This window comes from Mixophyes fleayi, chromosome 3 (assembly GCF_038048845.1).
Source record: "Mixophyes fleayi isolate aMixFle1 chromosome 3, aMixFle1.hap1, whole genome shotgun sequence".
NCBI lineage: Eukaryota > Metazoa > Chordata > Amphibia > Anura > Limnodynastidae > Mixophyes > Mixophyes fleayi.
The window spans coordinates 252,689,850-252,715,703 of NC_134404.1; the positions used below are offsets into that span (position 1 = coordinate 252,689,850).

At 44.3% G+C, this 25,854-nt stretch overlaps 1 protein-coding gene across 3 annotated transcripts in view; it reads right to left on the reverse strand.

Moving 5' to 3' along the window:
- Window positions 1–19,504: 19,504 nt before the first annotated feature.
- Window positions 19,505–25,854, reverse strand: part of SYNJ2 (synaptojanin 2) — a 183,554-nt gene continuing 177,204 nt past the window's right edge. For all 3 annotated transcript variants that reach the window (XM_075203410.1, XM_075203409.1, XM_075203411.1), the window contains 3 exons: window positions 25,295–25,403; window positions 22,236–22,435; window positions 19,505–21,220 (listed from right to left, as the gene is read on the reverse strand). In XM_075203410.1, coding sequence (XP_075059511.1) covers window positions 20,195–21,220; window positions 22,236–22,435; window positions 25,295–25,403 — 1,335 coding nt within the window. In that variant the 3' untranslated portion in view covers window positions 19,505–20,194. The remainder of the gene's footprint in view (window positions 21,221–22,235; window positions 22,436–25,294; window positions 25,404–25,854) is intronic.

A 25,854-nucleotide genomic window follows, 5' to 3' on the forward strand; every position in this document is an offset into this window, starting at 1 on the left:
CAGAGAATGCATATTGGATGCAGAACTTACAAACTACAGAAGGTAATTCAAGTTGGAAAATTTGCAGTATATAATAGTCAATCCCGATTGCAGTATTCATATTATATCAAGCAGTAAAGTAAAAGCTTACCACAGTACTTTCCAGAGAGACAGACTATACTCTGTAATTAGGTGCTAAACAAATGATTAGGAAGTACATGAAATATGTAAGCACACTTTTGCACTCAGGCTTTCATAGTAACAGGGAGAGGATAAAACTACTAGTAAACAACATTATACAGTACATACTGTTAATAGGGGGGTGGGTTCTGACATTAATTTATTGGTGGGACTATTGAATTTAATAGTGGGTCCTATTAATTTAAGGTGAGATGACGGGACCTTTAATTTAATGCTGGCTTGGTTTGGGGCTATTAATTGAATATGGGGCTGAGTTTGGGGAGGAGGGCTATTTATTAAATGTGAATATAAATTATTTAATGCAGGGGATGGTTGTGGGAAATAGATATATTTATTGAACGTAAATGATATTAATTTATTGGTGTGACTGTTTGGAGGAAGGGAAATAGGTTTATTTATCAAATGGGAATACTATTAATTTATTGCTGGGGCTGTTTGGAGGGAGGGTAATAGGTTTATTTATCAAATGTGAGTACTATTACTTTAATGCTCGGGCTGGAGAGAGGCCTAATTATTAAATGTGGGTGCTGTTGATTTAATGCCGGGGATGGTTGGAGTTTTCTACATTTCATGTACCCATTTTTGTTTTCCAATAGGGCCTCCAAGGATCCAGACAAGCAAAACTGATCTAAAGACACCAGCAGCCACAGGTGATGAAAGTGACAAGAACAGGTAGGAGAGAGCAGGACAGTCTGCCAACTGTCCTAAATCTGGTGGGGCAGTCCCACATTTGGGTGACTGTCCTGCTTAGTCAGGATTTGGTCCGACTACAAGGACAGTTGGGAGGTATGTTACACTGTACTGGCAGAACGGCGTGCATCTAACAGTAGTGCACACAGTATTGCCTGTGTATTTGTCTAAAAGGATAATAAACGTTTTAAGTGCGTCAGGCTCCCCAACACCCCTTTTGCAGCGCTACATGGTATGAGGTGGGCCCCAGTCATTGGTTTCCCCGGTGGGCCCTTCATGCCCCAGTCCGACACTGGCTAGAGCTATTCATTTCCAATCTTTAAAAAATACATCCTTGTCTCTATATTTTACAGGAAGTTCTCTTTCTCTGCAGCCAGTTATAATATAGGGAACTGCCAGTTTTTAGCTTTAAATTTGGCTTTTGAGAAACGGAAACACTGGCTACAAGGTAGTTTTCAGCAGCATGCACCTTGATGTTTCTATAGCTGATTATCTACCAAACCAAGGTGTTTTGGGTTGTGTGTGATTCACTGAATTATTCTGGGCCTCTATACATAGTCTTTATATGTCCTACAGAGAAAAAAAAAATGTCTCTATAAAATATGGATTCTAAATAAATCCCTGCTGGCTGCCTGCTGTTATTTAATGTGACTCAGTATAGGAATGAAACCGCTCTGCTGGAAACGATCCTCCAAGCTTCTAGGCGGCCGCGAGTGACGTCATGGCGATGATGAAAGAAAAAAAAAAAAACATAGCCTGATGGCCGGTGCTTGATGGGTGATGCTTCAGTGCAGAACGACGCGCGGTCGGGCGGACCGGCCCATCTGGCATTCAGCCCTTCTGGCAAATGCCAGAATTGCCAGATGGCCAGTCCGGCCCTGGTTGTCATTATGGCAGGGAACCCCACTGCTATAGTGTCACCCACCCCATCTGGATTGTCTAGTGCTGGTTGTGGTGAAATTGAGGGACCCCATGCATTTTGTTCAATGATTCTGCCGCAACCAGAAGTAGGCTAGGTTTAATAGTATTTATAAGAGGGACCCCATGTTTTTTTTTTTATCTCTCTGTTTTTTAAATTATACAGCCGGTGAGTGCTGTGGCTATACGACTCGCATTGGACCCTTAATGCCAGCAGTGTGACTGTCGGCATGTTCAGTGTCAGCAGTCACACTGTTGGCATTTCTTACATATAAGTATTTATGGTGTCGGGATTTAGTACCTGACTTTTTATAATGTTAGGTATTTCTTACTTGTCACTATTTTGTGTGTCTGCATTTTAGTGTTATTGGTGTCGTCATTTTCGGGCTTAGGTATTTCGTACCCCACTATGTGTAAGTATGCTGTGAAATGTATGCACATAAGGAAAAAATCCAAATTTGCAAATTTCACCTTACATAATTACTGACTTCTAAAATTGTCTTAGCCTAGACTAAATTGTATGTGGTAAATAGCCCAAATCTGTATAATAGAACAAGATGTATGAGTCACATAACCCTTTGAGAATGACCAAATTTGCCAAAACTGTTCAGAGTATCTTGCTATTTTTGTTAATCTTATTATAACAAAAATTGACCTATTTGCAGCTTTGTACTATTGTATAGAACATCTGTACTACTACTGTACTACTGACTTGTCTGCCGAAAAAAATATGGATTCTTCACTTAATACTGAAGACCACTGGACATGCAAAGCTTTAATTCTATTTTACAAATCACTGCTATTAGAATTGCTTCTTATAATGCAAATGTATAACGGTATCTAATAGTGATTTGGGCCTTGTTTTGTTGATTCCTACTGGAAATATAATCACAATGTGGCTGGAGTTTTTAATTTTTTAAGTCCATTTAACTGTTGCTTTCATTAAAAAGCTGCCACATGTGGGATCGATGGATGGATAGATAGATAGTAAATTGCATACTTTTAATCATGATGATCAGATTTATATGAAGGTGACAGCTCAGCTGTAATCATATTGTTTCCTCTATTGATGCACTGTGGTTGCAATTATCGTTACATAAATCTTATGATGAGCAACCTACATAAAAAATAGTGTGCAATAACATTGCAAAACTGCAGGTATTATTATTATTATTATTAATTTTTATTTATAGGGCGCCACAAGGTGTCCGTGGCGCCGTACAGGGACAAAACGAATTACAATACAAGGTGAGACAGCACAGTACAGTAATCAGTAAGCACAGTAACTCAGTAAGCTCAATGCACAGCTAGAGAGGGCGGGGAAAGGGGGAGGGAGGATCGGCAAACAACGGAGCCCAAGAAGGAGGGCGCGGAAGACAGGGAGACCCCCAGAGGGGACGGGGGGAGGAGGGTCCTCGAGGAGGAGGGCAAAGTAGCTGGAGAGCAGAGTTAGAAGTGGTGGAAACAGGAGGAGAGATGGCCCTGCTCAGAGGAGCGTACAATCTAAGGGAAGGGGTGGACAGACAGAGAGACGCAGGGGAGAGAGGGAGAATAGGGGGACAGGGGCGGGGAAGGGGAAAGAAGGAGGAGAGGCAGCAGAAAAGGTAGGGAGTTAAGTGGGAGACTGAAAGGCTTTAAGAAAAAGGTGGGTTTTTAAAGCCCGTTTAAAACTGGACAGATTAGGGAAAGTTCTGATGGAGGGAGGGAGCTTGTTCCAGTGGAGGGAGGCAGCGCGGACAAAGTCTTGGATACGCGCGTGGGAGGAGGTAATAAGGGGGGAAGAGAGGCGACGATCAGAGGCAGAATGGAGAGGGCGGGATGGAGTGTGAATAGAGAGGAGGGTGGAGATGTAGGGCGCAGTGGAATTGGCGAGGGCCTTGTATGTGAGTGTGAGGAGTTTAAAGAGGACTCTGAAGGGGAATGGGAGCTAGTGAAGGGCTAGGTAGAGGGGGGAGACAGAAGAGGAGCGGCGAGAAAGGAAAATAAGTCTAGCAGCAGCGTTAAGAACAGATCGAAGGGGAGCAAGATGAGAGTGGGGGAGGCCAGTGAGGAGGAGGTTGCAGTAGTCTAGGCGGGAGATGATCAGAGAGTGGATAAGACATTTGGTGGCATCTTGGGAGAGGAAGGGCCGGATGCAAGCGATGTTACGCAGCTGGAAGCGGCAGGATTTAGCAAGAGAGAGGATGTGGGGGCAAAAGGAGAGAGAGGAGTTGAGGATGACACCAAGGCAGCGAAGTTGGGGGACAGGGGAGATTGAGGAATCGGGAGGACATCCAGGAGGAGATGGCAAAGAGGCAGGCGGACACTCTAGAGAGGAGGGAGGGAGAGAGATCAGGAGAGGAGAGGTATAGTTGAGTGTCGTCAGCGTAAAGGTGGTAGTTAAAGCCGAAGGAGCTGATGAGTTGACCCAGGGAAGAGGTGTAGAGAGAAGAGTAATGGTCCCAGAACAGAGCCCTGAGGGACTCCGACAGGAAGGGTGGACGGGGGGGAAAGAGACCCAGAGGTGGTGACAGAGAAGGATCGGTCAGCAAGGTAAGAGGTGAACCAGGACAGGACTGGGCCGGAGAGGCCGAGAGACTGGAGGGTGTGGAGGAGGAGGGGGTGGTCAACGGTGTCGAAGGCTGCAGAGAGGTCAAGGAGGATGAGAAGGGAGAAGTGGCCCCTGGCTCTAGCAGAGAGGAGGTCGTTGGTGACTTTAGCCAGGGCAGTTTCAGTGGAGTGAAGGGGGCGGAAGCCAGACTGGAGAGGATCAAGGAGGGAGTGTTCAGAAAGGTAGGAGGTGAGACGGCTGCAGACAAGCCTTTCGAGAATTTTGGAGGCAAAAGGGAGAAGAGATATGGGGTGATAGTTCGAGAGAGAAGTGGGATCGAGATTAGGTTTCTTAAGAATGGGGGATACGAGAGCATGTTTGCAGGGGGAGGGGAAGATGCCAGTGGAGAGGGAGAGATTAAAGAGGTGAGTGAGCTGGGAGCAGGTGGTGGGGGAAAGGGAGCGAAGAAGGTGGGAGGGGATAGGATCCAGGGGACAGGTAGTGGGGGGGGGGGGATAAAATGAGAGAGTGGACTTCCTCACCCGTGGTGGGGCGGAAGGAGTGGAGGGGAAGGTGGTTGGGGGGAGGACGGAAGAGTGGGAGGGGTGAAAGGGAGAGTGGAGGAGGAGATTTCGAGTCGGATGGCCTCGATTTTAGAGGAGAAGAAAGAGGCAAAGTCGGAGGCAGTCAGGGAAGAGGGTGGTGGGGGAGGGGAGGGGGCCAGGAGAGTGCTGAAGGTGGCGAAGAGGCGGCGGGGGTTAGTGGACTGGGAGGAGATGAGGGATTTAAAGAAAGATTGTTTGGTGAGTGAGAGGGCAGAGCTGTAGGATGAAAGAATGAATTTAAAGTGGAGGAAGTCCGCCAGGGAGCGGGATTTTCTCCAGTGACGTTCGGCGGTACGGGAGCATTTTTGGAGGAAGCGGGTAAATTTGGAGTGCCAGGGTTGACGTTTGGAGCAGCGGGGGTGGACGGAGTAAGCAGGGGCGACTGCATCCAGCGCGGAGGTGAGGGTGTGATTGTAGAGGGAGACCGCCTGGCTGGGGCAGGCCTGGGAGGAAAGGGGTGAAAGGAGGACAGAGAGGCAGGGTCAAGAGCGTCGAGGTTGCGTATGGACAGAGTAGGTTTAGGCAGGGGGAGGGGAGCAGGAGAAGAGGAGAGAGAGAAGGAGAGGAGATGGTGATCGGATAGAGGAAAGGGAGAGATGGAGAAGTCAGAGATATTACATAGGTAGGAGAAGACAAGATCAAGGGAGTGACCAAGGCAGTGGGTAGAGGAGGAGGTCCATTGGGTGAGACCAAGGGAGGAAGAGAGGGTGAGCAGTTTGCTTGAAGCAGGGTCGGTGGGGTTGTCGATGGGGAAGTTAAAGTCACCGAGAATGATCGAGGGGAGGTCGGAGGAGAGGTGGTGAGGAAGCCAGGCAGCAAAGTTGTCGAGGAAGAGGGAGGTGGGGCCAGGAGGGTGGTAGATGACAGTGACGTGGAGGTGGATGGGGTAGAAGAGGCGGATGGAGTGGGCTTCAAAGGAGGAAAAGGAGAGGGAGGGTTCAGGGGGAATGACACAAAACGTACAGGTGGAGGAAAGGAGGATGCCCACTCCACCGCCTGGGCGGGCCCCAGGCCTGGCGCAGTGGGTGAAGGAGAGGCCACCATAGGAGAGGGCAGCGGGGGAGGCAGTGTCAGAATCGGAGAAAAGGAGTTGGATAGAAAGAGATCGTGGATAGCAGTCAGCTTGTTGCGGACAGATCTGGCATTCCAGAGGGCACAGGAGAAGGGGGGGAGAGGAGAGGGGGGAGATGGGGATGAGGTTAACAAGATGAGCAGTGCGCGGGGGAGGGGCGGGAGAGGTAGGGCGGGGGGAGAGTATGGGTATGGGGTGAGAGCGGGAAGGCATAGTAGGGAGAGAGAGTAACAGAGCAGTGAGATAATGGGGACAATGAAAAACAGGTAAGAACAATGGCAGGAAAACAATGACAAGGTGGAAGACAATAACGAATTAGGGCGTGGAAGAACAATACAGTGAGACAAAAGGACGATGAAAACAGGTAAGAATAATGACAGAACAGTAAGATAATGAGGACAGCGGATAAGATAGTGAGGACAGCAGGAAAGAATAATAGCAGGGAGACAATAGCAAGATGGAGGTGTTACAACTCACCTGTCCTCGCTCCAGCGCCGCGATCCTCTCTCCCTTCCGGGTCGCGGCGGCGCTGTCACATGACAGTCGGGGCGGAGAATTCAAATCTGGTAACTACTAAAGTCCTGCTCTGACGCCTGGACAGCATCAGAGCAACTTCCTATGTACCCTGACTAGGTGCTTCTCGTGTGTCTCCCGTGCACCAGCTCCTTACAGGCTTTTCAGACATTAACTCCTCGTGTACCAGACCCCGGCTTGCTGACTACGTATTATCTCCGTTCCAAGTGTACCAGACCCCGGCTTGCTGACTACGTATTATCTCCGTTCCAAGTGTACCAGACCCCGGCTTGCTGACTACGTATTATCTCCATTCCAAGTGTACCAGACCCTGGCTTGCTAACTACGTATAATCTCCGCTCCAAGTGTACCAGATCCCGGCTTGCTGACTACATATTATCTCCACTCCAAGTGTACAGACCCAGGCTTGCTGACAACGTATTCATCTCCATTCCAAGTGTACCAGACCTCGGCCATCCTGACCCTACCTTCCAGTTCCAGTGTTATCGTGGGCTACCTCCGAATCCTTACCTCTAGAGGCAGACCAGTGGACCGCGACCTGCGATCCTCCGCAGCAAAGCCCATCCCGCCTTGAGGTGGTTCTTGGCGAACACCAGGGGGTTTGTTAGACTCCGCACCACCGGCTGGCCAGCGCTAATCTAGAGTAAGGCAAGTACTCCATATTTCATTACTTACATTGCTACATATTGTTACAGGAGGACAATAACCAATTAGGGCGTGGAAGGCATAGAACGACAGAAGGAGAGATGATGAGGACAATGGAAATAGGCAAGAATAATAACAATTAAAAGGTAGTTAGTGGTAAGTATAAAATCAGTAGAAACAAAATAATGGCATATATAATAAAATAATAGCATAATAGCAGTTAAAAATAATAACAGATAAAGATAGTATCAGGTAGAATAGTAACAGGTACCAATCGAGTCCAAGGGGCAGGCAAAGGAGATGATCCAAGGGGATGAAGGAGAGTCACTGTGAGAAAGACAGTTCAGTGGAGCAAAGTAGTGAGAAGATACCTAGAGTTGCTTGGGAGCAGGACGAAGACGAGGTCCAAGCTGAGGGGGTGAGGCAGAGTCACAGTTCCAGGGAGCTGAGGGGGTGAGGCAGAGTCACAGTTCCAGGGAGCTGAGGGGGTGAGGCAGAGTCACAGTTCCAGGGAGCTGAGGGGGTGAGGCAGAGTCACAGTTCCAGGGAGCTAAGGGGGTGAGGCAGAGTCACAGTTCCAGGGAGCTGAGGGGGTGAGGCAGAGTCCAGGGAGTTCCAGACCGGGGATTCAGACCGGAAGTAGGCCTTGCGGACGTGCAGGCCAGGAGAGGAGTGCAGGCAGCGGGAATGAGGCTGGAGCGAAGAGGCAGTGCTGTGGAGGCAGCAGGACTGAAGAACCTGTGCAGGCAGCTGGGCCGAGGATCCAGGAGAGCCAGGTAGGTAGGAGCAGTGGAGGCCGCTGGGCCGACCCCGGGATCCCAGGGCAAAAGACACCGCCGAGGAGAAGAGAGCCAGCGAAGAGGAGGCAGCGATGAAGAGATCCAGGAGGGAGCGGTGGAAGCAGCTGGGCCGGAGCCGGACGGTGAACCAGGCAGGAGCAGCGGGCCGGAGCCGGGGGCTCGATTAGGAGGCACCGTGGGGGGCAGCCGTTCGGAGGATCGCCGGCGGGGCTGGACACAGGAGTGAGTGGAGGTAAGTGAGGCAGGTGGAGGAGGGAAGGACAACGGAGAGGTGCCGGGCTACTCACGGGAATAGGGAGCCAGGTATTAGATCCCAGTGGAGAGCTCGCGCGGCACGTCCGTCCTCCTCCACAGCCGGAACTAGGTAGACTGGTTTCCTTCACTCCTCCATAGCAGCATACACTATGGGGTTAATCCTCTCTTGCACGTGAGTCAGTACAGGAAATAATACACACCGGGGGAAAAATGTATCAAGCTGCGATTTTGAATTTCTAGCGATTTTCCCGGGCAATTTATTAACTGGCGATTTGATGTAAAATTGGCGGATATGTGTTTCTTTCAAAATCGCTACAAATCACGGTCCCGATTGTTTCCCACTCTAGTTATACAATTCGCCGTATGTATGAAGCTGCGATTTTGCAATCTCACAGAGTTTGATTCCAAAATCACCAGATCCAACACGCTGCTTTCTATAGGCGAGATTGCCAAACACATCACTGCAGGCCAATGTTAATATAACAGGATGCACAATGAAAGTTTCAAAAGGCCATCTTTTTTGTTGTACAGGGGCAAAAATGATTTGCAATTCTTTTACGGCAGACAAAATTAATTCTAGAATATATGTGTTTTTTATAAAAATATTTTTTTTACTATTTCATCACCAGTTGCCCAATAATAATATTTGTATGATTTGGCAACACTTATACACTTGTAACATTATTTCCAGATGGGGTCACCACTTAAATTACATTTTTGATGCACTACAAGACACTACATTTTATAGGCATGATTAGCAAACACATCAGCCAATGGTCTATACAGGCTAATAAGGACTATAAAATGGGACCCAAATGCCCAGGTTGCTTGAAAATGATTGGAAAAGTCTTGTTGTTTGTTTTGGAGCAACATCTTATTTTGGAGTCAGCACCAACAGGGAGAGAGGAATATCCACAGCACCAGGCTCCTCTTAGGCTGTTTTTTTGGTGTATTTATGTGGTGCTGCAATGTTTTTATGATTAATTGTAAGTGATTCTGCATATGGGTGTCAATCCTGGTTTATGACACCTCTGTCAGCTAGCGGTGTGCTTTATGGTCCAGGTAAGGTGGCTAATATGGTGTGGTGCTGTGTGCTGCATAATTTGGCCCTAAACCAAAGTATACTCCTAACAAAAGCAATATCGAGTAACGAAGCAAGTGAGCTCATGGCAAGGAAACGGGCATGGTATATGGAACCAGTGTTACAACCCTCTATTCTAATCCATATCCAGACTGCACTTTTTAGCCATGATGTTATCAGAAGTATCAGTGCTGGAACTGTAACATCTCCTTGCAAAGTACTTCAGGGGTTAAATTCCACCTCCACAGGAAACACTCAGAAGTCAAGTGAATTAAGCCACCATTGTTATTTCTGTTTGCTCCCTATTGTCCACTCGTGCGCTCTACAGACAGCCCGGAGCCGGACCCAGCAGGGTTCACCTGAGGGAGGGCAACTGGGGAGGTAGGGGAGGGGCTGGATAGTGTGAGAAGCCCACCAATCGAGACCTTTTGCAACTCCCCTGGGCAGGCAGTTCCCAAGGTGGGATTGTGAGGTGATAAAAGAGGCTACCCTGGGAACTGGAGACATGCGTGACTGACTTTGGCCAAGAGATGATGTTCTGCCAGAGATATGCTGTGGAATATATCTCACTGGATTTATTTGAACTGATTTCCACACTTGTTGAACCTGCTATCATTAAGGGGGCCGTACTGTATTTAATCCTGTTCTGCAGAATAAATCATCCTTCTATTTTTCCTCTAATACCGTGTCTGAGTGATTTGGGAACCACGTATCATCACATTTGGTGACAAGCGGTGGGACCACACAGTGACAAGCACGAAATTGGAAAGGCACAGCAGAATGGAGGCAGCAGCACAAACATACTGAAACACCAATAAAGGAATCCTGCAGGAATTTTGTCAGGCAAGAAAAATTGAGATCAACTCAACGGATATCAGGGGGTTCCCAATCAAAAAATTGGCTCAGTGGGATGTAGAAAACCCTGGTGAGGAGGAGGACGCAGTTCAGGACCTGTCAGGAGAACCCAGTAATAGAACTGGGGGATGACAACCCAGACAGCTGCAATAACCGTCGGCAACACAGAACAGCTGCAGATTTGGTTGGAGGCAGTGAGTCTTCTTATGCGGAATTTTGCAGTTTATTTGAAAAAAAACCTGTAATCAGTGGCTAGAAGGGAAGCAAACCACAAATGTAACGGACATTATAAACATCTTTATATTGGAGCAGCTAATGAATAAAATGGTTCCAGAAATTAGAGAGTGGGTGGTGGGCAGAAATCCCGCTACCACAGAGTAAGCAGCAGCATTAGCCAATGAATTCCTGGCAAACTGTCCCCGATGGAGGGGATCTAGCGGAGGTGATGGGCGACTATTCGAAGGACCCCACTCCATCGAGATACACCGCCAACTACTTCACGCCCCATGTCGCCATGAACCCCAGCTGCGCACTCTAGTGCGCCCAGACCTCATGATCCAGCAGTATCCAACCCTAGGAGGTTCTATAATTGCCAACAACTTGGATACATACAAAGAAATTGCCCACGGGGAGGAAAACCAATCTCTGGATTGAAACCAGCGGTGCCCCGAGTTTCAGTGTGCCAAGGAGCATCAATTGAGTGTGGGGAGGGATACTACGATCCTGATCCTGATTTGGATTGGGGCCAGGGTTCGGGGGAGGTGAATGTGGGACTTTTGGTTTGATTACAAATCCACGTTATTCTGGGGAATGATCTGGGTGGTGGATTTGCCAGTTACTTTGTGGGAGATATCACACGGAGTTGAGCAAAAGTTTTGGAGACAGCTTCCGAGGACCCACCCATACCAGCACCAGAAGTCCCTGTTGGATCAGCTGCCACACCACCTGAACTGCTGTCGTTTTCTAACTCTGTACCACACTTACCTGACATTGACATGAATCTGGGGGAGGTAGATAGGACTGCATTTAGAAAAGCCCAACGGACTGACCCATCTTTAGATTGTCTCCGCAGTGCGGTAGAAAGGACAAATTGGGTACCTCATGAGGATAGGATCATGTGGCAAGAAGGGAGGTTGTATCGGGTGCCTGCCAAGGCTGACTCTCTAGAGCCAGTGGAGTGGCTAGGAAACAGTGATTGTTCCCCAGCAGTAACATCGGCAATTATTAGCACTAGCCCATGACATCTCCCTAGCTAGCCACTTAGGGGTTCGTAAAACCTATTCCCGATTGCTACCACATTTCTTCTTGCCTGGAGTTAATCAGGAGGTCAAACACTATAGGTCCTCATGCGATGTATGCCAACTCCTCGGGGGACCTCCACGTCGGGTCCCTCTACAGTTCATGCCCATCATAGGTGAGCCATTTAGAAGGGTAGCTGTTAGGAACCCCTCAGCCAGTACAGCAAAACCCGGAGTCTGCTTCGGACGTCAGGTGTTCACTGTTGCCCCTAGTGGTGGGGACAGACTTGGCTGCAAACAGAAGGGTCGTGAGATGTGCACTGGCTGGGGAGAACCCAGGAATAGAGTTACCAAGGCCATAGAGTAGGAAGTGCAGGAGGAAGTCCGGTGAGACACCGAGTGGATGGTGTCAAGACTGATATATCGCTCGTGGCCACTGGAATAAATAAGGAACAGTTGATAGAGAAGTCCCCTAATACACAGCGACTTCTGTGCCGATGCTTGTCCGGATGGAACGGAACTTGCAGTGAAAGGTAAAGATGAGAAACTGAACATAGGCAATAGCCAGGGGTAACTGCAACCCACATTACAGGTGAGAGTCCGGAGATTTAGGGGTAACAGTTCTTAGGCAGTTGCCAGGGGTAACTACAATCCACAGTACCGGTGAGAGTCCGGAGATTTGAGACAGTTCTTAGGCAGTTGCCAGGGGTAACTGCAACCCACAGTACCGGTTAGAGTCCGGAGATTGGAGGAAAACAGTTCCTAGGCAGTTGTCAGGGGTAACTACAATATAGGCACACGGTGATATATGTAGACAGTCAATAGTACCTGTGGCAAGGTTGAGTCCGGAGCCAAAGGAAGATTGTAGAATTGTCAAGGGAAAAGCAGGGTCCGTACATGGAGAATCCAATAGAGAGTAGTCAGAAACTGAAAAAGGTCTGACACACGGGTAATGATACAGGAGAGGAGTCAAAGCATACCCGAGTCAATACACAGGGAGATCCAATGAAGAGTTGACAGGAACGAAAACGGTCTGGTACATGGGGATACCACAAGCCGGCAGAAAACAACAGGAACAGGTAATAGGGAAAGTACAAGGGAGCAGGAACACTAAGGTAAACTTATTGCCGGCAATCCTGCAGAGGATTAGCGGGCTATTTAAGGAGAGCAGAACCAATAGGCTGCAGGTGATAATGAGGAAGCCAGGCGAGTGAGCTAAGAGAAACAAGCTGGCCAGGTGAGGCATTACATAGAAAAGACAGCATGAATTGAGGGCAGATTCTGGCAGAGAACAGACCTAACTGACCCTATCTAATACCTATCTAATCTATCTAGTAAATCTGCCTAAACTAATCTATCTAAGAACTAAACTAACTAGCTATCTAAACACCCAGTGGCTATCTAAACTTACCTAACAACCTACCTACCTATCCCTAACTAACTATCTATCTAGCTATCTGTCTATCTATCTGTCACTAACCGGACTGTTAGTGCCTCTAGGTTGGGACATAGGTCTCTGTCGCTCCTGCCGGCGCCTCTCCTGAGCCGCGGCCGTCCGCATACTTGACTAAGATTGCGCATGTGCAGAAACCCTGAACTGTTAATACCTTGCCTCTAGTCTCATTGGTTAATTAATCACCTCTCAGTACTTTAGGCGCCTGTTGCCCTATTACCATTGCCTGTTCTTAGTTCTCATTCCTTGAGACTCTGAAGTGTTTCCTGTTTTTGCTCGTGTTATCCGTTTGCTCCTGGACAAGTCTCCTCTCCACATCGGTAGTAGAACTTACCCGCTGCAGACTACTCTCGCTACCTCCGTTACCTGCCTGCTTCTGGACAAGTCTCCTCTCCACATCGGTAGTAGAACTTACCCGCTGCAGACTACTCTCGCTACCTCCGTTACCTGCCTGCTTCTGGACAAGTCTCCTCTCCACATCGGTAGTAGAACTTACCCGCTGCAGACTACTGTTGCTACCTCCGTTACCTGCCTGCTTCTGGACAAGTCTCCTCTCCACATCGGTAGTAGAACTTACCCGCTGCAGACTACTCTCGCTACCTACGTTACCTGCCTGCTTCTGGACAAGTCTTCTCTCCACATCGGTAGTAGAACTTACCCGCTGCAGACTACTCTCGCTACCTCCGTTACCTGCCTGCTTCTGGATAAGTCTTCTCTTCACATCGGTAGTAAAACTTACCTGCTGCAGACTACTCTCGCTACCTCCGTTACCTGCCTGCTCCTGGACAAGTCTCTTCTATACATCAGTGGTACAACTTGCCTATTGCACACCACTCACGTTACTCCGTTCCACGCCTGCACCTGGACAAGTCTTCCCTTCACATCAGTGGTACAACTTGCCTATTGCAGACCACTCATGTTACTCCGTTCCACGCCTGCACCTGGACAAGTCTTCTCTACACATCAGTGGTAAAACTTGCCTATTGCAGACCACTCACGTTACTCCGTTCCATGCCTGCGCCTGGACAAGTCTTCCCTTCACATCAGTGGTACAACTTGCCAATTGCAGACCACTCACGCTATTCTGTTACACACCTGCGCTGGACAAGTCTTCTCTACATATCCGTGGTGAAACTTACCAGCTGTAGACCATTTATGTTTCCTTGTGATATAGCTACTACTCTGTATGGTACCTATTAGCTGGACTAAAGTCTACAAGTGCCTCTGTATTGTAGCTGCAAGTCGCTGACTCTTCTACTATATTGTTGATTGGTCTTTGCCTAACGTTATCCAGTTATCAAGTTCTGGCCTGCTATATATGCTACCTGCGTGCTAAGGCACTTGGACTCTTTCCTCATTTATCCTGTTTACTAAACTGCTGTACCATCACAGTTCCACGGTGCCAAGACTCAGCATTTATACTATTGACATTCCTTTCCTCTATTCTACTGTATGGTTCCACTGATTCACCACACTACCCAGAGGTCCGCACTTCTGGTAAGTGTAGCTACACCTGGTGAATTCTGGGTAAAACTCCTAGTGCCCGTGACACTATCTAGTTACTCTGACAGAGAGCCTGGCGAGTCATAACAGTAGCCATGGACATTGTGGGACCTTTTAAGAAACTGAGCCGAACAGGGAAGAAGTACATCCTGACCGTAGACTACGCGACTAGATATCCCGAGGCAGTGGCACTAGCATCCATAGATGCTGAACATATTTCCCAGGCTCTCATGGATATCTTTAGTCGTGTAGCAAACCTTTAAGAAGTAATCACCGACCAGGGGACACATTTTCAAGGGGACTTGCTGCAGACAGTATGAGACAAATTTGGGGTCCATTCCTTCCGCACAACCTCCTACCATCCCCAGACTAATGGTCTTTCAGAGAGATTTAATGGGACCCTTAAACAGCTGCTGCGGGCATCTGCTAAGTCGGAGAGGGGAGACTGGGAAAAGTCATTGCAGCAGCTATTATTCGCGTACCGCAGGATTCTAACGGTTTCTCTCCTTCTGAGTTATTATAAGCTCGATGGGTACAGGGACCTCTGAACTTAGTCCGGGAAAGCCGGGAGGGGTCATTCCAGGAACCTGAGGTTTCAGTCTTGGAATATGTGGTACAAATGAAGGATTGACTGCAACGGTTGATGCAGCTCGCTCATGACCATACTTTGGGGCTGTAGGAGAAAGGGAGTTAGAAGTTGGACAGAAAGTGATGGTGCTAGTACCTGCCACAAAGCACAAGTTACAGGCGACCTGGGAAGGGCCCTATACCATAGTGGACAGACAGGGCCGGATAGATTACGTTTTTGCACTTGATCGAACCGGGAAGCGGGTGGGTACCTATCACATTAATAGGCTAAAGGAGAACGTCACCAGGGAAATAGGGGCCATGGCAATATGCTGCCCACCTATGGACGACCCAGAGACTGACCCCATACCCGACATTCTCGCAGAAACTAAAAAGGACCTAAACTAAAAAGGACCTAGGGGTGGAGGCGGTGCACATAGGCCAGCAGATAACAGGAGCCCAGACTCAACAGATGAAGGGAGTATTGGAGGTAGAGCAGCCTAAGTTCACCAGCAGGCCTGGGCACACTCATGTAGTGGCCCATCACGTTGATACCGGGGAGGCTCGGCCTTTTCGGCAACCTGCGTATCGAGTGAGTCCTGAGGTGCTTGACATGATCAAAAAAGAGGTCGATGAAATGATGGATACCTTTAAGTGCAGCCCTACTGAGAAGTGTTTCTAACTCCCTCTGGTGTAGGGTAGTAGGGTCTCCTGGCAAAGACTTATATGCAGTCATGTCATTCAACTGCCTGTATAGCTCAGATAGTCAGCTTTATTTAGGATAGCAGTTCAACATTTAGGAATTAGAACACCATTAGGAATCAGCTTAAATCAGTGTTTCAGAATATTTTTCAATATATCATGATCCAACTTTACTAAAATTTATTGGCATACAGAAGGTGACCAAATCATGGCGAGGGGGAGACTATGCTAGACTTATCTCACAAGAAGAGGCCAGGTTCATATACACCCTTAGAACCTTGACTCCAAGGGGACTCAATATAGAGTTTGAACTTAACACCTTCTTATAATGCTATAGAGTACCCGTTGCTCAATCAGACAGCCTTTAATGTATTTCTCTTATCTTTCCTATTTATACATATCTATTATATATTGTACTTATCTATTGTTATGTATTATCATTTAGTATTGAATCTTATCCTCTCTGCTGCACTGATTCTTTTACTGAGATAACCAGTTAAAGACTTTGTAAACTGTCTCCCCACACAATTTACTTTGACCAATGGAAGATGTGAAGGTGGCTCCCTTCTGTCTGTCATTCACGTTATGTACACCGATCAAACTGGAGTTATGTTAACCTGCCCATATGTTTTCCACTATATCTGGAGAAATAAAGCCCAGTCCGGACAATTGCTGCATTTATCCCTGAAGAAGCCCTTTGAGGGAGAAACGCGTTGTATACCACTTTATTATACCAATTATTCAATTGTTCCTCCGGCTGCCGGAAAAACAAGCGCGTTAAAACTATTACCGTTTATACGGTAATATTGCGCGCAAAAACCGTTAATACGGTAGTTTACTCGCTGAATTTCATCTCGCAGCTCAGGGAGCTGCGAGATGAAATTCAGCGAGTAATTACCGTATAAACGGTAATAGTTTTAACGCGCTCGTTTTTTCGGCGGCCGGAGGAACAATTGAATACCCCCCCCCCCCAAGAATACTACTCTTTCATAATTATCAGCGTGAAATTTCACATCGCCGGCGCTAGAGCGTGGGCAGGACTTCCGCCATGCGCATGCGCAAATTTTTTACATACCCAGCCAGGAAACTCACAGACAGCGAATAGAAGAGGACGGCGTTGCGATTTTGACAAAGGGGAGGATCCGATGACCGGGAAATCTACTGGACGAGAAGAAGGGTGTCAGTTTACCTACCTGCCAGACCGCTGTCCACCGCCGCAGTACCTTGGTATTTCATAACCATTTGTGAGTTGGGACATGGACTTTATACACTCATTTATATTCATCCATTCCTACTTTGCCACAGATCAGGCCATAAACTTTTTTGCACTTATTAATAGGGCGGATTCTTGAAACTTACATAACAAGACTCCCTTGGTGGGCTTGATAGTATTTATCCCTATTCATTTGCTGGTATATATCTAGAATATGTCCAAATAATTGATATGGTATACTTTTTAATGTATGCTATTTGTCTCTATTATTTCAGTATTATGGAAAGATTTTAGAGTGATCACTCTTGTTATTGTTTGTGCACATAATTTACCATTTGCATTGTGTTACTATAAAGTCTTATCAATAATTACATTTACTCTGTACTTTCACTGCCGGGAAAGTTAGATCATTTCTTTCCATTCCAGTAGAAGGTTGGGCCCTTTCTACTCAGCCTTTATTCCCTTGGCTGCACACTTTTCTATCAGAAAGCGCAGTTCTCCAATTATTTTATTTTTCGTTTGTAGACTGTTGAATCTATTTTATATATAGCATTGCGAGAACCTATTTTTGTATACCATTTGTTTTAATATACAGTATTTATACAAATATTCAAGCAGTTGTCTCTTATTACTCACTATTATTAATTGAATTCACAATTTAAAGGGAAGCCTTGTGGATAGTTTTCATTATAGGTCAATCACTGCCTAAGGAAGAAGTTTATATACTTCAAAACATCTCTCAGGTTGAATTTTGGAAAACTGTAAGTGCATAGACTTATGGTTTTAATTACAATAAACCACTTAATTATATTGCTAGCTTGGTATTATTTTAGCAATTAACTACCAGGGAAAGTAACCAGGGTAGTGAGGCAGGGGCAGGACAGTGAGACAGGGTCACTAACTAAAGTACCCAAAACTTTTTATACTGTAATTTCTGTAAGAGCATACATTAAAAACAGTAGTTCCCAATATTATGAATGCACCTGATCTGTTTCTGTTCATTTGATGTTTTTTGTAGCAATCGTCGCTCTTTTTTATAGTGAAACCATCTACTGGTGGGCAAATAAGGACTTTTCCTCTTAAAACAGCAGGCAAACTGAAACTGTTGTACTGGACTATCATATATACTGTATGTAGTGCTGACTGTCCTGTGGAGGTCTTTAAAATTGAAGAGTAGATAATTATTTATGTAATCTTACGTTGCATCCAAATAGATCTGCTTTAACTACCAATGGTGTGATAAGTTCATTGTTATGGTATAGTTATGAACAAAGGCTCAATGTGAAAGGAAACTTAATTGGTGGTTGCAGATCATTATTAAATTGACAACATGTGTACAGATGAGGGCATAAAATTGTTGATAACTGAGGTTTAAAGAATTAAGTATTTAACATACTGTTGATACTATCCTGTGCCAAAGTGGAGAAGTAGCACAATTATAACTGACCTGCTTAATTTGTCCATATATGTCACCATCCATACATTTGGCCTAATTCCTGAATGTCCTGATCGGTTTCCAATTTGGTGTTATCATCTGTTGGATTGTTTCTGAGTTATTTTGCAAAACATCCGCCGCCATTTACAACAATGCATTACCATTGTCCTCTGGAAAATCTAATACACCTGTGCACCTGTTGGTTGCTCTTCAAACTGTGACAGTGTTGTGCTTTTAAGATTGCTTAAAATATAATCTTATAGTAAGAAAAATAATGAGTATGTGGCAAGGTTCCAGAAAATGTGTAGAATATGCTTAAAAGTAGAAGATAACAGAGGCACTAGAAGAGGTATCTTATTTTAGATAACGTTTTAAGCTTCTTGGAATTTGCTCTGCAAGGCTAAAACCAATTAATTACAGACTTATATCTCCAAATATTTTAGATATATGATGCCAGGTGTTATCTCTTTTCATGCTAGAAAATAGTTTCAGAGTGCTATAAGAAGTGTAACCCTGATTTGAATAAACAGAACAGTATTTTGAGACAACCATATCCTGTGTTGTGTGGTTCTGTTCTCCGGCCATGAATGCAGCAAAGTTTCCACTGTTTGTGTATGGACTTAGCTTCAATCCATTGGTAGCACACTTTGGATTTGACAAATGAAACTCTTTCCTTCCTTTTATATAGTGATTGATAATATAGTTACTTATTCATTATACTCTGTTATTAAAATTTCTCCACGTAATATAATGTATAAAAAAGTTATTGAATTCTGTTAATAAAGTAATTTATTCATTGCATTTCAGTTTAATTTAAGGTGGTTACCGCTGGGTTGCTCTAGCTGAAATGATTCTCATATTTATTGCATACATTATATGTAAATGTGTTAATTCTGTTTCTGCCCATTAACTTGAGTATCCTTTCAAAACTTTAACACAAGCAAAGTTTCCACTTAAACATATTGTACAGTGAAATGCAACTTAATCATCAAAGTAGGTAAATCACAAAGTCAGGTATAGTAAAGTCAGTATGTAGCAAATTACAGACCTTGACAAATAGACTCATAACTTTTTTATTAACAAAATAATACAAATAAAATTATGTTTCAAGTTATTTATTCATAGATTTTAGACCTAGTCATTTTTTTCTTATTTAAGCAATCTTTACCTATAGGGTTTACAAGCCTTTTCACAAAATGAGGATTATGAAAAAGAAAATAAGCTGATGGAAACATACATTCTGTGCTTTATTTAGTTGTTTGCTTTTACACACCAGAATAATAATATAACAGTGCTGACTGTCTGTAAGAATTGGATATTCTGGCACAGGAAATGTGAAAGCTGACTGTATAGCTCAAATCAATTGAAATTGTAATTGAAAAAGATCAGTGGTATTTACATCATTTTTTAAAACAGTCTTAAGCAGTAAAATCAGTGTGTCCTTTTTGAAATTTCCTTAATTAAAGCTACCCCAGTATTTGCGGCCACCTTGCGGAAGACAATAGTTTTACAGGGCAGCTAGGAGGAAGCCATTTAGAGAGATTGCGGAAGTTAAAGAAGAAACTATTTGAAGTGGTGTAAGGATAAGGGATGGTAGTGGATGGATTATTGCAGATAAAAAGTCCAAAAATGTCTAAGAGTTATATTTTAAGCTAGTGTAACACTGACACTTTGTGTGCCTATAGAACACATCTTGTACACGCTTGATATTCCTGCATTAGACAGGCCATGTAAATGCCAAGATCCGGTCAAACGAGTGCTGATAAGCTCTATAAACATTACAAGTAGTCTCTATAGATCAAGAAAGCCTTCCTGTAGAAAAATATAATTTGTTAGATCTGCAATTGTATGGCTAAAATATGCAGACACACAAAGATCTTGTCTGACACTAGATTGAACATCAGTTAAATGTTTGGAATCACCATGGAGACTCACAATTCCCTTTGTCAATAATATTATCACTTTTTTCCTCATCTTGGAATACTAACCAGTTGGCAGTAAATTGCTCTGTAGAAGTGCCAGTGTTTGCGGGCTGTATTCCTTTTGCATTAAAATCTAATAAATCCATTTCTTCAGAAGACCAGCTTCTTCGTGGCTGTAGTGGTTTAGGAAGGTGGGAGGGGGGGACAACACTATCCCTTGTGCTTGAGCTATCATTGTTATTGGTATTGTTATTGGTATTTGCAGTCACATCAACCTGAAACAAACTTTTGTTACTTTGTAGCATCTGGAGATGGAAAGCTGCAGGAGCCGACTTTTTTCTCCGTGGGGGAACTGCTGGAATAAAAGAATTATCGTTTGACATCTCCTCAAGTGTTATGTTAGTTTTAGTGGTAGAGGTCGTCTCATTACTCTGCTTGATTTCTTGAAGTTTTGCAATCTGTGAAGGTGGTATTGTTCTTGGTTTTGGTACTGGACACATTCTTGAAATATCACTTGAGTTTGTTACATCTAACTTCTGCTCCTTTTTAGTTGGCAAAGATACAGGTGAAGAATTTGTAGAGCTAGAGCCACCTAATTGGCAATAAGATGAAAGGGCTGCTGGAGTCCCAATGGTCACAGCTACATTGGAAACGGATTTCTGTACTGTGAATATATCAACTGAATTTATTAAGTCTGTAGATTTTGCATCCATGTCTGTTTTTTTAAATGGGTAGTTTCTTGCATAAGAGTGCACTTGCTCTTCAGTAGAATCCAATGTAGTAAGTCGTTCATTCATCACCGAGTCTAGTGTAGGTAACAGATTCACAATTGACAATATTTCTGGAGCAGATGAATTCACACAAGACTCAGGTTTCAGTTTTGGAAGAACTCTTGGTGGAGGTCTCAAAGCTATTGGACAATCTGAGATGCACTCATAATGTACTGGTTTAGGAATAACTTGCAGTGAGAGATTGACACTTGGTCGTTGAAGTAGTTCTGTGTTCTGTTCTGGACTTTGAGACTTTGGATGGGGAAGGAGAAGAATACTTTATTAAGTTAAAAATCTAAATCACACAACTTACATATTAAAACTGCACAAATGTATTTCTTAAAATAGTTAAATCATCTTTATATGCATTAGATGTAGTGGATGATATACAAAAGTAATTCAACTATAGTGACACAACAGTCCCTGCTATGGGGTTTGGTGATGCTGCTCCATGCGCTCTGCAAAACACTGCACTGCTTTTCTGAGATATATATTATATATATATATATATATATATATATATATATATATACACACACACACACACACACACATACACTGAATGGCCTGCCCTTCTTCTGGTTTTTAAAATATTCAGAGGTGCCAAAGAGCAATACTGCAAATCTTCTCTCATGTAGTACTGCAACTATAATGACAGCATGGTAGGATGCCTTAAGATGTCATAATAAAGCTGTAGGAACCCAGCAGAAAAGCCCTGCATGTCCTAGTTCACATTCAACACAGCAATATTTCTGGTGCATAGACTGGAGGAGAGTTGGCCATTTCAATCTAGTAAATACATAGAAATTTCTCTGCATGCTTACATTTACTAATAGAAGAAACAGTGCAACATACTGGCAAAATGATCCAACAAATTATGGAAAGCTTGCATAGAAAAAACACAATCATTTTTGAACAAAGAATCACATATTCGTTGAACTGCCCCTGTTCATTTGGAAATTTATCTCCATAAATCTACTAAAATATACAGGGCCTGCCTGATTCATTAAGGCATGCAAAATGAATGTATGATACGTTTTTTTAAATCGGGATATGCATGATCGTATTCAACAAGGATCAGATGTAAAGATACGTCTTTTGTTGAATACGGGTCTAGGTGCACTCTACCCTAACTGACAATATATTGCAGGATATGTCTAATACATATTTGGAATGAACTTGAGGTTTATACAAAATAAGTCATACAAAATCCATAAAGTCTGGAATGAAAAATACACTAAACAGGCTGATTTACAGGTTGACTTACAGGCTCAGGTTTTAATCCAGTTCGCTGGAGAGCAGCCAGTCTAGTACTTGGCACTTTTGGGGGAAGTCTATGTGGTACCAACACAGCTTCTGAATCTAGTGAGTGTGCATATGGTACCTTTAGGGGGACAGAACTTGGTTCTGGTTTTAGAAAACTTTGATTGCGATGCAGACCAATTTTTACATCCTCATCTTTTTTTTCTGAAATACATTAAAGAAACATACTTATTACATATTTTATTAAAAATAAATAATAAAAGAAATACACCTTGCAATTTCTAATTTCAATGAGTTAGTGGATGCATTTACCAATTCAATAAATGTCTATGAGGTTTCTTTAATCCATTTGCTACCATAATGTATTCAAGGAAAAATGTATGTCATGTAGGTGGACATATTTACATACTTCTTATTCTAGTAAACACACATGCCTCTTGAGTTCATAACTTACACCATAAAAATCCTTGATTTTTCACTGGTGTACCTCAACGGTCTGCCTAGTCTACTTGAAGGTGTATGCCTCCTCTCCACTCTTGGGAGCATCCCCTTAAAGTCAAAGGGTGTATCCATTTGTGCAGACTACTGCACTCATTACTTTGCACCACTGCAGAAATCTAGGCACTTGTGCAGGTGGTCCAAAGGTGCTTTTGTGCTACTGAATTGCCATTTTGTGCTTTGTAAATACCCTCTACTGATTAAGGTCAAGAACTATCAGTATCTCATTGTATTGTACATTAAAACACAGAAACCAGATAGTGCTGAATGACCCAGAACCTACACCTAATTAGATCATCCATGATGTGGAGATTCTTGGCAGAAAGGAGACATCACTGCCAGCACCACTGGGTCCCTTCTACTTGATTCCCAGCAACGACCCTCTTGAGCAGGAAAGGATAGTGGTGTTCAATGTTGTTCTGTACAATGTGGCTTGCAATGTCTGCTATTGTTGCTCTGATTTGCTAATCTAAATTAATAACCATAAGACCTTCTTACAAAGATGTCCTATACTGAGCATTACAGATAAAGACCAGTGTACTGCTGAGGTTCTATCTAATGTGGCTGTAAGGGCAGGCTGTAGATTGTGTGGGAGAGGTTCAAAGAAAAGAGTGTGCAACAGGCATGTTAGGGCTATCAACGTGACAGGGGTCTGATCATAGTGGGCAGAGAGTCTGTGTAATAGGGGGGAATGGGTCTGCAATGTTGTTGGTGGTCTGTGTAATGGATGCCCTTTGGGGGTCCTTAAAAACTGTTACCAACCAAGGGAACTATTTATTCTTAAACAGACTGCTTTTGAAGTCCATAAAGTAATTTACTAATCTAGATCAGCAAATCACAGAAGCTCATCGAAGGCTGTCTGTTATTCCTTCTTTACAATTTTTTGAAGCTTATTGTGTAATTATTTATAACAGGGTCAAATGTGGTGCCAGTGGCCTCGCCATTTGGCGCATCTCTCGCTGGATTTCTGCCATTCCGACGGCCAGCTCCTCCATTTGCTCTTTGAGCGTTTGCATTGGGTCTCCGGTGGGATACTGACCGCTCTGTATTACCGATTCTTGGGCCCGTGTTGATTTTTCTGTACTGCTTGCTATGGCTCCCGTTGAGCTTGCGCTTTCTCTGAAGCCTACCAATTCTGGGTATTCTTCCTCCCTTCCCCGTTGGTTACCGACAATGGCGATGGCGGTCTCTTTAAACTCTCGGAAGGTTTTGCCTGGCATCTGTGCTTTCATCAGTCGTAGCTAAATCTTAACGCTTTCTTGGGCGACTCCTTCTACGAACTGTACAGTCAGGGCTTTGTCCGCGTTTCGTACTTCCTTTTTGTCCACTGCCTGAATGGCTCTTAGCATCTCTTGTAGGCTCTGGGCATAGTCCCGCAGTGTCTCGTTCGGTTGTTGCTTGCGAGCATATAGTTTCATCTTCAACTCCGGAAGAGTTCTTGTCTCAAACGTGTGGAATTTCTTTTTAAAACTTGTGCCGCTTCTTTCTTGTCGTCCATCGGCCATGAAATTACATCTCTGAGCGCCGACCCTGTGAGTTGCCCTATTAAGATCTCCACTTTCTGCTGTTCATTCAACGGGTATAGCCGGAACATGGATTCCAGTTTGTTCTCGAATTCTGTGAATGAAGTCGTCTGTAGCTTGTTGTCATCTCCGCTGTACTTCGGGAGCCATGGGGCCCCGAAATAGTACGGTAGGGTTATGGGCACATTTGGTGTTGCTGCTGGTTGCGCTGTTCCCCCGCCTTGTTGCTGATCCATTTTTCACTGAAGGTATTACTCTCCTGATGCACTCGGATCCTGTTCGGTTTGACGCCAAAGTTATGTGGTGGTCGAGTACTGATGGGATTTCCTTCCCTTACCTTGTCCTCCAGACACGAGTCAGGTTCTTTTTTGTTCGTATATCCGGTGGTCAGGAGATAAATACTTCAATGAAAGGGACAAGGATTGGTCAAATAACTTGGGTTTATTAATAATGCGGTAAAGATAATTTTGGTAAGCCACCGCGCCACTGACCCCTTCAACTCAATGGTAATGACAAAATATTGTGGAACTTTGTTTACGAACTGCAACTGCAACTGCAGACTCTCTATATATATCAGCAGTGGGCTAACAATAGAGCTCCTGCACCGAACTGGATATACTTGCTCAGAATTGATTTCTGCTTCCTTACTTGCATAACAGCCTCCATTAAACCCCTTTTTTTGCACTTTATGCCTCACATTGTCAGCCTAGGCTGTTTGTGATACCTTGTGTACCATTTGATGCATTACATTGTATTGTTGTATTCTGGCCATTTGTTTGTGTCTGCATTTGATAAATAAAGAAGGCACTACTATTCCCACACTTACACACCTCTCCACTTTCTCATATACAATTAGAGGTACCCCTCGTTTTAGCGCTGAGGATTCTCTTTCTATCTTCTACCCTGTATAGGAATAGGGTCACCTATACCTTTCCTCTGGCAGCTTGACCATTACCTAAAAGGGAGCGCAGTTAACCATGCCCATTGCTAGAAGTTTGTTTATATACTTACTAAGTTAATTAAAGTTAAATAAATGGCTCACCTTTATTGGAGTCCATTAACCACTTTATAGTTTCTTCTGCTTCCTCTGCAGTAGTAGTTTTAATCTGTTTTACATTGTATGGTTTGCTTATCCCAGTTTTGTCTTTTGGCTATAAAGATATAAGATAATATAAACATTTTACAACTTACAGTCAAAGCTGACAGACACCAAATGTAATTTATGAATCTTACACCTACTTTTGCACATTCGCACCCGATTCTACAGGTGAAGATGGCAGTATCTGTCATAGAAGAAGGAGCATGTATGCAAAAAGAAGATTTCATTTTGTGGGACGAGATTATTTAAATGAGAAAAGAGGTTCAAAGGCTGCAAGGGTGTTTCCTTGCTTTTAATGCAGATACACAGCCTTGTCCTCCCTTCCTCCAAAAAAGCTTGATGTTTCTAACACCTATTGGGTCTTGTCTTGTACTTTTAACAGGAAACACTTTACACCTTACAATTGCACATAAGCAGAAAAGTGCATTTGTATCATTATTATTTTTTTGTATTATATTCTTGTTATTATTTGTAGGCATACTTTGACTAATGTAATAAAAACC